Source organism: Lactuca virosa, chromosome 4 (genome assembly GCF_052849685.1).
Source record: "Lactuca virosa cultivar CGN04683 chromosome 4, Lactuca_virosa_CGN04683_v6, whole genome shotgun sequence".
NCBI lineage: Eukaryota > Viridiplantae > Streptophyta > Magnoliopsida > Asterales > Asteraceae > Lactuca > Lactuca virosa.
In genome coordinates, this window is record NC_136429.1 from 242,876,572 (window position 1) to 242,892,649 (window position 16,078).

At 36.1% G+C, this 16,078-nt stretch overlaps 3 protein-coding genes across 4 annotated transcripts; 1 reads left to right on the forward strand and 2 right to left on the reverse strand.

The window, feature by feature from the left end:
* Positions 1–242: 242 nt before the first annotated feature.
* On the forward strand, positions 243–2,435 carry LOC145108142 (O-fucosyltransferase family protein). Of its 2 annotated transcripts, none has more exons than XM_079045137.1 (6): positions 243–510; positions 601–680; positions 779–849; positions 957–1,045; positions 1,132–1,353; positions 1,590–2,435. In XM_079045137.1, the coding sequence occupies exons 1-6, from the start codon at positions 386–388 to the stop codon at positions 2,326–2,328; spliced, it is 1,326 nt and encodes a 441-aa protein (XP_078901263.1). In that variant the 5' UTR covers positions 243–385; the 3' UTR covers positions 2,329–2,435. The 2 variants fall into 2 exon arrangements, with proteins under 2 accessions (XP_078901263.1, XP_078901264.1); XM_079045138.1 differs by having other exon boundaries at positions 245–510; positions 766–849.
* Positions 2,436–2,637: 202 nt separating this feature from the next.
* LOC145108143 (Pentatricopeptide repeat (PPR) superfamily protein) lies at positions 2,638–5,489 on the reverse strand. The gene has a single exon (XM_079045139.1). It carries the CDS (start codon positions 5,357–5,359, stop codon positions 2,921–2,923), a length of 2,439 nt encoding a protein of 812 aa, XP_078901265.1. The 5' UTR covers positions 5,360–5,489; the 3' UTR covers positions 2,638–2,920.
* A 205-nt stretch (positions 5,490–5,694) lies between these two features.
* Positions 5,695–8,989, reverse strand: HCF173 (high chlorophyll fluorescence phenotype 173). The gene is made up of 13 exons (XM_079045140.1): positions 8,307–8,989; positions 8,024–8,236; positions 7,720–7,924; positions 7,564–7,639; positions 7,355–7,490; positions 7,095–7,199; positions 6,903–6,983; positions 6,740–6,829; positions 6,533–6,598; positions 6,399–6,455; positions 6,230–6,307; positions 6,113–6,160; positions 5,695–5,940 (listed from the first exon to the last, which is right to left on the reverse strand). Exons 1-13 carry the CDS (start codon positions 8,865–8,867, stop codon positions 5,869–5,871), a joined length of 1,788 nt encoding a protein of 595 aa, XP_078901266.1. The 5' UTR covers positions 8,868–8,989; the 3' UTR covers positions 5,695–5,868.
* Positions 8,990–16,078: the final 7,089 nt, after the last annotated feature.

Sequence of the window (16,078 nt, forward strand, 5' to 3'; positions counted from 1 at the left end):
CATTTGTATTATCTTTTATCATAAAAATAAATAATAATAAAAAGAAAAGCAAAAATAATATCAGAAGGGTATAATTGTCATTCTACATCGACCAGGGACTAGACGCGCAACAAAAACAAACCATAAGGATCGTCCGAGTGAAAAAAACTTATTAGGGAACAAACGCGCAAATTACCCTAAACCATAGGATGATCCGTGTAATTTACCCTATCCAATTACATACGCCCCCCAGATTTGAGATCCTGCAGCGCACAATCGCCAAACTCCCATATGATACCTTGCACAGAATCCAGATCCTTTCCTCTTTCTTGTTTCAACACCGTTTTCGCCATTGAAACCTCGAATCCTATTGTGGCTGCAAGAATTTGATCCGTATACTTATCAGATGTTAACACTTTTCGCGAAGAAACCTCTCGTCACTCTCATTTTCTTCACAATCATCCTATTGTTCGCGGTGATCTCTCTGTCTCCATCTTCACCTTTTTCCCAGATCCCTCTCTATTCCGCCATGTAAGTCCACAGATCCTCCTTCGTATTGCTTTCAGTTTCTGGTAAATTGCTTTAACTGATTTCGGATCTATCCGAATACTCAATTTGCAGTGGCGAATCCGATATATGGAGTGCTAAAAGGATTTTAGAATGGCGACCTTGTAAATGGTGGCTTCAAGGGCATTTGACTGGTTAGTTTGTTTCCTTGTTTTGTCGATTCTCATTCTCATTTCAATCTCTTCATCATTCAAAGGCTTAGAATAGATTGAACTACAGTGAAATACTGCAGCTCTGCCGGTAGAGACTAATGGTTACATTCGTGTGGATTGTTATGGCGGGCTTAATCAGATGAGGAGAGATGTAAGTACAATTCAAACATTTACATTTTCATTTTGGCTAATCTTCTGATCATTACTTTTGAAGAAAGTTTTATCAAGTATCAACACACTGCTGTTTATTGTTTTCAGTTATGTGATGGTATTGGCATTGCAAGATTACTGAATGCAACTCTTGTTTTACCAAAATTCGAAGTGGCTGCATATTGGAATGAATCAAGGTACTTACTCGTTACTTCATCTTGTTAAAAACTCAACCAAACCAAAACACCAACTTCATTGAAATTCCTGTGTGTTTCCTCTTCAGTGGTTTCACAGATGTGTTCGATGTGGACTACTTCATCCAACAACTAAAAGGATTTATAAAAGTCGTGAAAGAACTTCCTGCAGAAATTGCATCAAAAGAACCTATTCGAGTGGATTGCAGCAAACGCAAAGGCCAATTTGATTATATCGAGTCTGTTCTCCCCTCTCTATTGAAGCATCATTACATCTCCATCACACCTGCAATGAGCCAACGCCGTGATAGGTACTCAACTCAAACTATTTACTAGGGTTATTTTAAAATATGGAGGAGGGCATTAATGTCATTTTGCCAAATATAAGATTGAGTGTGATTGTGTAAGTGAGTTGACTCCCTACCCTACCTAGTTCCACCTTTTAGGGTGGGATAAAAAGTTGCAGTGTTTGTACTGACATCATGACATCAGTCACATCAAATACAGTCTGTTCTGTCATGTCATGTCCTGTCCTGAAATCTTGCAGGTTTCCAGTCTACGCAAAGGCCGCCCTTTGTCAAGGGTGTTACAGTGCATTGCGCCTAACGAACTCCTTGGAGACCAAAAGCTCAGAGCTTCTAGAAGCTATACCGAAACCCTTTCTCTCTCTTCACCTTCGTTTTGAACCCGATATGGTAGCATACAGTCAATGCGAATACAACGGTCTTTCTCCGGCGTCCATGGCGGCAATCGAGGCGGCACGTGGCGGTGGTGATCGGAAACCATTCACCGGAGACACCGCGAGTATTTGGAGAAACCGAGGAAAATGTCCACTCACTCCAAAAGAAACGGCTTTGATTCTCCAATCTCTTTCAATCCCAACAAACACAAACATTTATTTAGCAGCTGGAGATGGAGTTATGGAGCTTGAAGGGTTGACTTCTGTTTACACGAATGTGATTACAAAATTGTCTGTTTTGAGTGGGGAAGAGTTGAAAGACATGCATGGGAATACGAAAGCTGCTCTTGATTATTATGTGTCGATTAATAGTGATGCTTATGTGGCTACTTATTTTGGTAATATGGATAAAATGGTGGCTGCTATGAGAGCTTATAAGGGTTTGTATAAAACGGTTTTTTTGAATAGGAAGGCGTTTGCCGAGTATACTTCAAAGGGGCTAAAAGGGAAAGAATTGATGGAAGCTATGAGAAAGGCTCAGGAAGATGATTTTGTTATGGGGAAAGGCTCTGCTTTGCCTGATTGTTTTTGTGACTTCAAGTTATGATGTTTTTGTTTGATTTTTATACCTCTATTTGTAACTTTCTCTTGTATTTTTTTTCAATTTCTAGTAGCACTTTATGGTTTTTTTTTTCCACAAACTTTAGCATTTCATTGAAAGTGTACCATTTTTACAATAGTTTTATACCATTTTATTCCAATCAAACACAATTTGTTGCACCAAAATGGTGTAAAAAAATATTATAACACTAACTTTTGCTTAATAATATAATTTGTAAAGTTGGTGTAAGAAAAAGATGAAAGACAAATTTGTAGAAAACTAATAAACATAAAAGGTATTTTTGAAAACTATATAAGTTAGAAAAATGGAATATATTTGAATTTCTTTTTTGTATAAAAAATGATGTTATGGATTGGAGACGATATTAGTGGGCACATGGATTTCCCTATCCCTAACTAACCAAAACTTTAGGTGCCCATGTTTTTCTGCAAAAAGAGTTGTTTTTCCAACAACCCCTAAACTGTTCCACATATCCTGCCTTACAAGCATCATGCGAGATGTAAATCAGGTAGACAACGTTTGTTGAGATTCAAACTCTCAGTTTCTCTGCAAATGTATCAATCTAGAACCAATTGTCCTAGTCTTTGTGATCTTTGGACTTGAAATCATCAAGCAACATCCGCAAAATCAACGAACCTTCAAAGCCCACTCCTTTCGGGACATAATGATCGAAAACCAACGAATACTTTACAGCAATACCGAGCTCCGACTCATTCAAGTTGCAAGAAACAAGAGTCTTCCATTCTTTTCCCTTCCCTTCCCAACAAATACCATATATCAAAGCACCAAAAACAATAGGGCAATCCCTAATCTCAATTTTATCACTCAACTTCAAAGAAACACTCATCATTCCATGAAGACAAAGGCATACAACAATGGTAGTATATGTAGCCACTCTTCGCGAAAAACCATCCAATATCATCCTATTATTAAAATCAAGAAGCATAGACTTCTTCTTACCTTCATCAAACTCATTACCATTCTTAGCAACATACTTTGAGAACCCATGAACCAAATAACGAAAGGTAACATCATTCGGTTCACACTTGTTCATTAACATTTGTTCAAAAACCAAAGCCGCCTTTTCTAACTTTCCATTTTTGCAATAGCTTCCGATTAGTATACTATAAGTAACAACATTAGGGATCAAGCCACAAAGTTTCATTTCTTCGAGTAATATTTCAGCATTGACAAAATCGCCCTTTTGACAAAATCCGTTAATCAAAGAAGTATATGTAACCACGTTCGGCTTACAGTTCTCTTTCACCATACGACTAAATATCCCTAAAGCGCCCTCCATATCATGTTGTTTTACATACCCATCGATTATTGTAGAATAAGTAAACTCATCAGGAAAAACACGTGTTTTGATCATCTTTTTGACGAATAAAATCGCATCTTTTAACTTTCCATCTTTACAATACCCCTTAATCATTGCATTATACCCAACAACATCAAGATTCAAGTTTTTTTGAATCGTATGCTCGAATATCTTTTTGGCCTCATCAAACTGTTCATTTCTGACAAATCCATCTATCAAAGTTGCATACACGAATTTATCAGGTCGAATATTGTGATCAAGCATGTTGGAAAGAAGGTTCTTGGCAGCAGGAAGTTTTCCTTTTTTACAAAGTCCACTCAAAATTACATTATATACCCCTGCATCAGGGGACACTCCTCTTTCTTTCATCTTGTCCAAGATTACCAATGCAGTATCAACTTCTCCTAAAACAACAATTCCATGGATGAGAGAAGCATATGTTAGTAGGTCTGGTTTTTCGCCATTATCAATCATCTTTAAAAGCAAATCCAATGCCTTGTTTACATCATTTTGTTTGCAATATGTGTTCAAAAGTGGTGTATAAGTTAACCGATTGGGGATCAATCCTATTCTTGAAGCCTGTTCGATAAGTTGCTCAGCTTCTTTAACTTTCCCATGTCTACAAGAATCATGTATTAAAATATTATATGTTATAATATCTGGTGAACAACCAATTTCAATCATTTTTCTCAACATTTCTACTGCTTTTGTCTTGTAGCCATGGCGACATTGAGCATCGATAATGGTGTTATAAACTTGAACATTAATAATCAAACCTCTTGACTTCATTTCGTTTATAAGTCTTTCAACAATACTGAAATTTCCTTCCTTGCAAAGACCATTTATCACTGCTCCATATGTCTGTACGCTAGGCAAAAAGCCCTTTAATTTGAGCTCTTTGAATAACAAAAATGCTTTTTTAGCATCACCTTTCTTGCAATATCCATCGATGAGTGTATTGTAGAAGACAACATTGGGTATGCAACCTTGCCCCCACCTATCAAGAATTAGCTTTTTGGCTTCCTCTACCTTTCCTTTCTTACAAAGCGCGTTTACCATTATAGAAGTACTAAAGTTATCAGCACAACAAGAAGTTCCAGTCTCGTCGTTTCTTTGAAGCATTTCGTCATACACTTGGTGTGCAGTTTCCAGGCGACCACTTTTCACAAGCCCAGATAACAAAGAATTACAAGCGAAAACATTTGGAAGACAGTTGTATGTCTCAATTACATATGTATAGAATTCAAGAGCTTTATCGATCAACCCACATTCCGAATAGACTCGAATTATATAATTTAAAGCGTCAAGGGTGGGCAATTCTTTTTCGGTTTTCATACGAATGAACACCGAATCAATCTCACGAAAAGCTTTTGACTTGGCTAAGAGCTTTAAAAGAGAAGAATAAGCAATCCCATTAAGAGGACAGCCATAAGGCCGGTGTAAAATCCAATCAAAGAACTTCAACCCCGATTCAACGTCTCGAATTTTGTCAAACACTTGGTGAGCAACATCCGATGGAACGATGTCTTCTTCCGAGAGTCGGGTTTCGAGTGTTTCTTCCCAGTGGGTGTTTCGGGTTGTGAGAATGTCACAGATTTGGTTAACGATTTTTTTTATATGAGATGGAATGTTGGAGGGTGATTTTGAATTGCGACTGTGTCGGGGAGTGATGCGAGAGAGGAGAGTCTTCGACATACGAGGAAAGTTGTATGTTAGAAATTTAAACAAAAGACGAGTTTTGCATATGATGTTTGTACCATTACTCTTCCAGAGAATAACGTTGACAAAAGGTCTCAACACAACGAGAATAGGTTTATATGGTTGGGATCCCTCTCATACGGGAGACAATTAGCGATTATTATTACGTTGTATTTTATGACACTTTGTAATTGCAAGTTATATGAAAAAGTTATTAATATCTTGTTGGTGGTTTTTTTAATTTTATTGTCAAAAAGTTATTATTAAGCTATAAACATGAAAGTTGTGCTATTTCAATATAACAAACTTTAATAAACACTTAACTTGGAAAGTAAAACAAGAAAAGAAAACTTATTATCTTTATACATTTGCATTATACATAAAAGTTGTGGAAGAAAAATATAGAAACAAAAACCATTTTCTTTACAGAATTACCCCCATATTTAGCCCTTTTGTATGTAATCAAATCTCCCAACAAAATAACACTCTACCAGATCCAGATGATTTTATGTATTCTTTTCCAAAGCTGATAATGCTGGTGTTAAGTAGTTATTCGCTTTGTCTGGCAAATGAGCCACCTACAAAAGGAAAGCAAATATAAGAAAAAGAAAAAAAAAATCTACCCAATTATAACATTCTACTTACATTTCTTTTTCCTTATTAAGACATTATATTTTGAAAAACCTTCTCAATTATGATGTACAGCATTTAATACTTCCAAGTTAAATGTAAACTATATATTTATAATACCAGTTCATACAACTCCTTTCCTGGCTCAGCAACATATTCATAGCATACCTGTTGATTTCCAACAAATTAAGTCATTTTGGATTAAATTAAATAATAATAATAATATATGTTACCCACATCAAAACTCTTGTTCCTAGCAGTTGAGTCATGCAATGCCTTTACACATATATCCGCCACGTCAGCACAGCTGATCCCCTACAAGTAATTAGCAACCTTCATGTCATTAATTAAAAAAAAAATTAATTTTTTATTTTTATATTTTTATATCACTATCCCTATTCCCCACCTGTGATATCCTGTTTCCTTGATCAAAAATCAAAGCTCGTTGTCCCCCAGGTTCTTCCTGAAATTAATAAAACTATTTTTTTATTTTTTATTTTTTTATTTTTATGTTTTTGTAATCATAATTTATAAACTCACCATTAATGGACCAGGGCGAATTATTGTGTATCCAAGGCCTGATCTTCTTAGGGAATCCTCTCCTGCCTATAAAATATATATATATATATATATATATATATATATATATATATATATATATATATATAATAGTCTAAACTTTAAAAATATTAAAATTAAACATAAATTCCATGTCAGCGCCACATAGGCATCAACTGGTTTCCTGACCTTCTTGGCTCTTAAAACACTCTCCCTTCTGCTACTTTCAATTCCTGAACCCGTACACGAGACCAATATGAAGTCCGTTTCTTGTCCGGTCTGCATAAGGGTAAATTAGTAATTTAGCATTAAAAAACTCTAGAAAAAAAAAAAAATAATAATAAATACTTACTGGCAATGCTTTTATATATTCCAATATCATTTGAAAGCTTCTCAAGTCCTGGCTCCCTCCAACAGCTGCTTCTGAAGGTCTCTGTCAATGTAAAAATAACTCATCCATCACAATTCATATTAAAGAGTTTGTCTTAATACATTAAGTCATTATTATGTCCAAAATCTAAATTAAGTAAAAAAGGAAAGAAACCTGTCTTCTGGGTTCAAAACGAATGGTGAAAGTGTGCACAAGAAAAGGATCCAATGGTGGATCAGCTGGATTCACAGGGCGAAATAACGAAAAGGGTACTCTCACCTATCAACACAAATATCAGAAAAATAATGTTTCAGGTAAGAATCCCACCTGTCAAAAACCAGAAAAACTAAAATAAGACAATTAAATGCCACATAACCCCATTAAGTAACTAATCTACTTTTCTTTGTATAAGACTAAGACTTGTCAGTTCTCACCCTGCAAAACCCTACTTTTGTACTAATTCTAGCAAAGTACAAACTGCTTTGACTGGTGTCTGCTGAAGGACCCGATTCAAGAATCACAACATATGATCTTCCGTTTCCTCCTATAGAAATTATCAGACCTTCATACCTGAATTTGGGAAACTAGACTTGAGTAAGAATATTAAAAGGTCAAGATTTCAGATATTTCTAAAACAAAATACCTGTCTAATGTGCTACCAAGAGGAAGTGATAACTTAGTTGAGAGTTCCACATATCCTCCTCTTGTAAAAACATAACCTTTTTATACGTAAAGAAAAATATTAACAGATGTGGTGTGGGGTTGTTACTTCTTACTTATAGAATCTGGAAATGTTTACCTGAAAAAACTGCATCTCCACTCTCACTGAATTCAAATTTAGCATCCATTCCTCCATCGTATTTAGCAGCAACTTCATCTTGGAAATAAGTTCCCTTGCGAACTTCCCACCCTTTTAAGGAATCTGCAGACTTGAATTTTGCAAGTAAAAGCTTGCTTTTGCTGCTTTTTCCAGCTCTCAACTGTGCTAGCTGATTGTTGTAGTCCTGATACAAGATGTAGGAAGTAGAACCAAACAACTAACTATATGCATTGGACTTACATGGTGAAATGATTTTGAAAGGTGCAGGAAGAAAAAGGAAAACCTGAAAAGCTTTGCTGAGGTTGTATACACCCTGATAATCAACTCTGTTGAGATCTACGGTTATGGAGGATCGAGCAGTGGCACAATAGATGATCTTACTGCAACCTTCTACAGCAACCCTGAGAGTTGCAGGATCTCCAACGTCCCCAATCACAATTTTGACGGAAGTTGGCAGCATGTCCACAACTTCTTGATCCGCATTCCTTACTAGAGCCTAATTGGAAGAAAAATCAGGTTAGATCAGACAGAATTTGGAAATACAGTAAAGGTAGGGCAAAGAAAACCTTGACGGAGTAGCCTCTGAGCATGAGCTTCCGGACGACGATACGGCCAACACGGCTGGTAGCACCAACGACGAGGACGGTGGTGTTCTGAGCCCCCGGGGTTGCAAATTCGCACATAGGACCACCCTCCTGAATGAGAAGGCTGCTCTCATCGTTCGTCCTGGTTGTCCTGGAAATCTGCCCCAATTCCGAGAACTTCCGCCACGCCTCATCGAATATCTGCCTGGATCGTCTCCCTAATCCAACCGGATTGGCGTCGACCAATCTCTTCATCACAGAAACGGAGGACGGCTTCTGATCGTCGTCAATACCATCATCGTTATCACTCTGATCCTGTTTTTTCTCGGGAGGAGGAGGAGGAGACGAAGAAGAAGCCTTTGCGAACACCAAACGTCTGCGAGGATGATTCGTAGCAGCATTCCAGCAATTGAAGCCATTAGAGCTGCTCACAGCCGTATTGAGTGCGGCGAAATCATTGGCGATCCTTTTGTGGGAACAAAGTTTACCACCGCCGACTCCGGAGGTAGTCGTGGAGGTCAGTCCGGCGGTTGCAGTTGTCATTGCTTGAATGACAGTATTGAAGTGTATGAAGAGACGATGCTCTTCTTCTTCTTCTTCTTCTTCCTCCTGTCAGCCAGGTCAGCTGAGACTCGCACAGAAACTCCAGCCACATAGAGAAGATGAAACTTAAAAAAAAGGAAATGATCGAAATCGTCGAATATTGCACAGCAATTTGCCACGTAGAGATGCTTAACTTCACTCCTTAAACGCTCCTAAAAAAATATTGATTTATTTATGTTATAAACTTATCCACTTTTTTTTTCTTTTCATTTTTTGGATTATATGTGTTATAAACTTATCCACTTTTTTTTTTTTCCTTTCATTTTCTGGATTATATGTGTTATAAACTTATCCATTCTTTTTCCTTTTTGAATTATAAGTAAATCCATTTTTTGTATTCCCGCCGAATCATCTTTCCATGGTATGATACTAATATCACTATGTGGTTATAGTATTTAACAGAAAAATATTAAGATTTATTTAGTAGATTTTCTGAAATGTATATATTTTTCAAAATTAATATTCATAAATACGTATGTAACGAAGAAAAAGACATATTGGTTTCACTTGATTCTAAATAAAGGCCTTTGGCTATATTAGAAAAGGAAGGTACGAAATGAATCTCGGAGAGAGAGTGTTTGACGGGGAAGGAATGGAAAACCGTCAAAGATGTTTTATTTGTTGTCGATACGAATAGCTAAATAGCCTAGTGATTTTTTGAACCGGTTTGAATTTCCAAAGCCTCAAGAAACTTGTCAAGATAGATGACGTCACTGGCGCAACAAAACTAAACAAGTTTACTTGGGAGATAGTTTTCTCACCTACTTCATTTGGAACTTCGAATTTGTTTGGTGACACATTCATTCATTTATAATTCATGTAACAATATTGATACTTATACATGCTAATGAGATATATACCTAATTGGTCATATAATCTCCTCGGCAGAATCCCGACATAAGCCGCCATGATCGAACCAAAGAGAAGATAAGTCGAACTATCGAACCTGTTCACGCGTAATAATGTGTCATACTACCGAACCAAGATAACAAATGAGCCGAACCATCGAATGACGAAATGAATTACGTACAACTAGTGGACAAGATTAGGACAGATAAAACTCGATATAATTGGCGAACAGACTGTAATTTACCGTTGAGGACTACAATAGTGCACATGTTCTATCGGAATGGATTAATGACTCTACATAAGTACAACCTTTTGTAACTTCGGCCATCAGAGCATTGATGACGACTGGACTAGAACCTGTTTGGCCAAATAAGGCGACATTTTCCGATGAAAGACGTATAAAGATCACGAGAACAGGAGACCCACGTACGCAAACACGAACACGTTAATCTAATTACTAAGATTCGATCTAAACTCGTCATCTGACTTAATCATCGAAACATTCTCCCGAGACCTTCTCATGGTGAACGTCTGACGAGTTGTGGTGCTTTTCAAGTTCAAAACATTGGCTCTTATCAAGGTAATCAAAATTGGACGTACCACCCAAGCCGGAAAATCTAAGTTACATCAAGTGACATCATCTATGGGACCACACAAAAAATGGTCACCTGTAGCGATCTGATCGACGGCTCAATTATGATTCCGAGAATGCAAACTTTGGAAGCTCCCACAAACACACCTGGTAGTAAAAAACATAAACATAGCAACACATTCCGTCCCAAAAGTTCAACCTATGAGAAATGAAGAAGAACCCATAACCGAAGAACAATAAATGGAAGAGTACGAAACCATTAAAAGGTATAAGCCCATGGCAAAGTGACAAGTAGAAAAGGAAAAACAAAAAGCACATATGGAGAGAGATTGGGAACACATGTCCGTTCATACATACAACTCGAGTGTTTTTTAAAGTAAAGTAGTAAATGACTGACAAAATCATGACAAATGTGAGGTTGTAAGGAGAGAGAAGAATGAACCAATGACAAAAATGCCACGAGGTGTCATAGAAGTTAAAGAATACAACAAGGCTTTCGATATCCTTAACTTCATAAATTTGTTCACAATTGATATCAACGAAACACCGATCCAAGTTGGGCTCAAATGGCCTAAAGTAAAGCCATATGATGGTACTAGAGACCCAGATGATCACGACGAACTTCCAGTGGGACTTGGAAGGGGAGTTATGTTAGAAAGCTGGTGGGAAGATAATGGAAAAATGTCGAATAGATTATCAGGAAGGTCAATAGGTTCCCCAGACAAGAAGACGAAAGTGTTGAGAAGGTCCAAACTGAGGGAAGAGTCGCGTCTAAGGCAAAAATGTATGCTCATTGGGCTCATAACCCTTTGTTAGGGTGTCAAACCCAACAAATGGGTACAAATTATTACTCCAAAAATCACTACAATACTATAATTAGAATGTAACACAGAGCAAGTAGGTTCGGTCCACGGAGACCCATGACTAATTGTAATTTGATTGTCTCTTTGCACAAGACGTATTGTAACAAAATGGGGGTTTGTTTGTTCAATTAAAATACAACTTAAACACACACAAAACTTGTAAATAAATTCAATTCAGTTGGGTGATATGGGCATATTTAGTTATAAAATTCATGCATTATCTTAATACTTTATTTTGTTTTTGTCTCAAATATTGAACAAAAAGTACTTAATTAGTTTAAAATTTCATTTTCAGCAACAAAGACATGCTCGGAAGGAAAAGGAAGCGGATTTGGCAATTGGAAGCTTGGATTTTGGATTTTGAAGAAAAAAGATAAAATTGAAGAAAAGCACGACGTGTTTATCCTAAAACACGACATGTTGGTGTAGAAAATCCCGACAAAATAGTGTTTTGTCGTACACATGATTTTAATGAAGAACACGGCGTGTTTGGGTCCTCCAACACGACGTGTTGTGTCACACCCCCGAACCAGACGGCGGAAACGCCCGGGGGCTTGGATGACTTCATTTTTGTAGTATCATCACAGTGTATATAATTGAAACAAAACATCATCGTCATTACACATGTAATATTACAACTGTCATTGTTTATATCAAGTATTGTATTTCAATATTACATGCTAAAATATCCAAAATAAGGTGATAACAAAACACAACAAAATATCCAGGTATTCTTGCTGACCAACCTGCTCAACGATTTCCTGAGAATACAAGTTAATTTGAAAATGTCAACATATATAATGTTGGTGAGTTCATAAGCATGTTTGAGTAAAATGTTTTGTATTACTTTGTAAACACCAGAAAATCCGATATTTTACGAAAAACGATTTGAAATGTTTGTGTCCGATCTTGTATTAATGCATGTGTGTTAATGTTTGAAAATGTATAAAGTGAATGATTCCAGACAACCCGATGTTGTCTGTTTAATATAAAAAAAACGTTGTGATTTCAACACCCTAAAACTGAATACTAATGTGTGTATATTCCCGTGTTATCAACATATGTTGTATTCCGTAAATTTTATAATGGTGTTAATTCCGCTAAGTGAGTCGTTATAACCATACTTGATAATGACAATTCCGCCTGTCATGACGTTTTTCGGACGCCGACGTATTTACGGTAAGGTTTGTCACCCTAGACTGGCCTAGTCTAACCGTAGCGAACAACTCTGGTGTGGGGTGTCACCCCCGTATAGATCTATACACAACTCCCGCTCTCCCTCTAGGAGAGTCTGGTTATAACTACAGGCTACGATTGTACACTCGATAGGTACCAAACGAAGTGTCTCACAAGATCCTTAACTAAATTTACGCGAATATGAAATTGCACAGTTTTATATTGTTTACGTGTAAGTATTTAGTTTTCAAAGCCCAACGAGTGCGTATGTGAATATGTGCAGTCAACAAGCATGTAGATGGACCACGAAGGCCCAATAAACATGTAAGGTATATTCCAGGCCCAATAAACATGTAAAAGGACAACTAAGGCCCACTAAACATATTAATTATATACCAGGCCCAATAAACATGTAAAAGGACAACTGAGGCCCACTAAACATGTAAATTATATTCCAGGCCCAATAAACATGTAAAAGGACGACTAAGGCCCACTAAACATGTAAATTATATTTCAGGCCCAATAAGCATGTAAATGACGTAATTGATCTGTTTGTTGTTACGTTGGTTGTTAAGTTTAGTTGTTTACCAAAATGACATAAAAGGTCGACTTTTTGTAAAAAGACATTTTTGGTCCTTAAAACCGAAAGTTTATAATTAAGGCACATTTTTGGTAAAAATGACACTTTAGGTCCTTTAAGGCCAAAAGTTTACATTTAAGGCTAGTTTTAAGTAAAAATAACATTTTTAACCCACTTTTGTCAAAAATATCATTTTTGCCTCAACTTTATGAAAAATTTACATTCTCAGCCCAATTATGAACAAATATATCTTTTTGGCCCAAGATTTAATAAATTTACATTTTCAGCCCTTTTTATCGAAAATTTACATTTTTGGCTCAACTTTGTTTAAAATGACACTTAAGCCCACAAAAGCCCAAAAATTTACAATATGGGCCCAAAAGCCGTGAAAGCCCAAAATGAGGCCCATTTGTGATAATTTACACTTTTAGCCCTTTTAAAATCACAAATACCATAAAGATTCATATTTATCAAAAATAAATCCTTTTTGGTCCTTTAAAATAGTGAGTTACATATAACCTCACTTTTGATTATTTTGTCATTTTTGGCCCTCTCATGCAACTTTCTTAGTTTTAAACAACTTTGGAGTGTTTAAACCTTTTCTTTGCATAATAAGTTGTAATAAGTGTTATGTTCTGCAATCATCATCATATTTTAGCATATTTTCAAGTTTATGAAGTTTATAACACATAATCACACTTATATCATGAAAATCACACAAAATCATGCATATACACATAGATCTTCACAAAACAACTTGTATTCTCCCCCAAAACATAGTAAAAACCAAAAATAGGGGGTATGAACTCACATTGGGGTGTTGGATCGGTTTTGGAAGAAGATTGGAGGAGTTTTCGGCTCTAACAAGCTTCCTTGAAGAGATTTTCGAACTTAAGGAGTTCTAAGAAGCATGATCATGAAATAGAGTGTTAAGGAGTGAAAGATTATCATAAAATGAAGTTAATCATCATACAGAGAGTAACTTACCCAAGAGTAATGATCTTTGATGAAAAGCTTTGGTGAAACACCTCTAGTTCACAAATCTTGGAAGAAAAAGGGTGGGATATTTCTTGAGAGTGTAGAGAGAGTTTTTGTGTGTTTGAAGTTTGAATGAAGAGTTAATGATGAAGGGTGGCCGAGAATAAGGAATGGAAGGAAAGAAAGAAATAAGAGAGAGGGTGAGATGTGATGTGCATAGATATATGAGATTTGCTTAGATAAATGTTGTGTATTAGGCTTAGATGTATGGAGGGTATTAATGAGGTGTCATCCTCTAATCAACCCCATAACATTTTTTTTATATATATGGGCTGAGAATGGAGTAAGGGGGAAGAGAAAGGAATTGTTTGGGCCATTTTTGAATATATTCGAAATTATGTGGCCCACTATGAAGGTTTTCGGCCCATTTGAGGGTTTTCGGCCCAAAATGATGAAATAATTGGGTTTACGGCCCAAAAGAGTCAACAAAATGGGTTTTCGGCCCATTTAGGTTCAAGAAGATTGTTCACGGCCCATAAAGGCCCATGAAAATGAAGTGAGATATTTTAGGCCCAACATGGCCCAAAAGGTTATAGTTTAATGAAAGTGGGTCCAATTAGAGCCCAAATGGAGTTCCTTGGCCCAAAATAGCTAAATTGAAAGTTTACTGACCCATTAGGCCCAATAAGAGGATCCAAATCCATTCTGGGTTTGAATCGGGATATTAGGGTTACGAACCCACAATTGAGTGTATGAAAGTATTGAATTAGGTTTTGGGCTTCATGAGTGAGTTTTGATTCGGATTGTTGCTTTTGAGTGAGTAATATGCATAACATCAAACTTGGGGTCACAAGATACACTAGAAGTTGTTTACGCATGAATAGAATTTCCTAGCTCAAAATGCGAGTTGTGACATGTTGCACATATTTTCAGAATCTATTTAAGGACCGTTTTTGTTTGAAACCCTAACGTTGGCTTGGAGTTTTTAGCGACTTTTGGAGGCCAGAGACATTCTCAAGGAGCTTTGGAACTCAAAATTCGACTAGAGGCTATTTGTGAAGAGATCAAAGGCAATTAATCCTTACTTTTCTTAATTCTTTTGTGTGAATCATGTTTACAACATTAGATTTCGAGTTTATGGTTTTATTTGCTGAAGTTATGGGATAAAACACCATACTTTCGTTTAGAATAGATGATCTTATGACTTTGTGTTAATTGAGTGGCTTTGGATTAAGTAGAATTGATTATTTATCATGATAAGCTTGTTAAAAGATCATTATGTGTTAATGACAATTATTTTATGTTAATTAGTAAGTATATTGAGTTGTATGAACATCTATTTGATTGCTTGCCTCTTATGATTTTTGTGAAAACAAGATTATAAGCCTAGTGTTGTGAACATAACCTAGGATTAATTAGAAAATAAGTAAATTAATGTGTGAGCATGTATGATGACCAACAATATATGAGTTAATTGAACCAACCAATTTAATTAACTACCATTACAATTCTTGCTTGATTCGAATTGAACACTAGTAAACTCTTTGATTTAATCACTTGATCATTGCTTGAATTGATTTATTTTCTAAAAGATTAGTAATAGTGAACATGAACCTAATCACATTATAAATCGGTAATTGATGATATATTAATCCATTGCACTTGCCACGAAATCAACCATAGGAATAAGTGAATCGAATCTAAACAGGAGTCTCTTTAATCTTATTGAATCTAGTTGTCTTTTGTTTCTTCTTTTAGTTATTAATTGTTCTTTGCTAAGTGTTAAAGTAATTGTTTAAGTTTCTAGTCTTGTAAAACTAGAGAAAAACCCCTTCTTTATTAATTGTTTAAATTAGATAATATTAGTAATAATTTTAATTGTTTACCATTCCCTGTGTTCGATACCCTACTTATTTGCACTAAACTGCTAATCGATAGGTACACTGTCTTCCATGTGTTTGTTTTTGTGTTTAAGTTAGTTAGGATTAAAACTAGTACATTCAACACATATCACTAGGGCCCCGGTTTATTGGTCCCTTCAGGATTACCACCCGGGTGCGCAAGGTTGCATACCAGCTAGATTTACCTGATGAGCTCAGTCAGATCTACACCA

Excerpts from the sequence above, each read along its gene's own strand:
- HCF173 (XM_079045140.1), bottom strand. The coding sequence starts at position 8,867 with ATGACAACTGCAACCGCCGGACTGACCTCCACGACTACCTCCGGAGTC. Across the intron at positions 8,237-8,306 it reads TCAGAGGCTACTCCGTCAAG|GCTCTAGTAAGGAATGCGGA; the intron begins GTTTTCTTTGCC and ends TCTTCCAATTAG. Across the intron at positions 6,599-6,739 it reads GTGTTTTAAGAGCCAAGAAG|GCAGGAGAGGATTCCCTAAG; the intron begins GTCAGGAAACCA and ends TATATTTTATAG.
- LOC145108143 (XM_079045139.1), bottom strand. The coding sequence starts at position 5,359 with ATGTCGAAGACTCTCCTCTCTCGCATCACTCCCCGACACAGTCGCAAT.
- LOC145108142 (XM_079045137.1), top strand. The coding sequence starts at position 386 with ATGTTAACACTTTTCGCGAAGAAACCTCTCGTCACTCTCATTTTCTTC. Across the intron at positions 1,046-1,131 it reads GCATATTGGAATGAATCAAG|TGGTTTCACAGATGTGTTCG; the intron begins GTACTTACTCGT and ends TTTCCTCTTCAG. Across the intron at positions 1,354-1,589 it reads ATGAGCCAACGCCGTGATAG|GTTTCCAGTCTACGCAAAGG; the intron begins GTACTCAACTCA and ends GAAATCTTGCAG.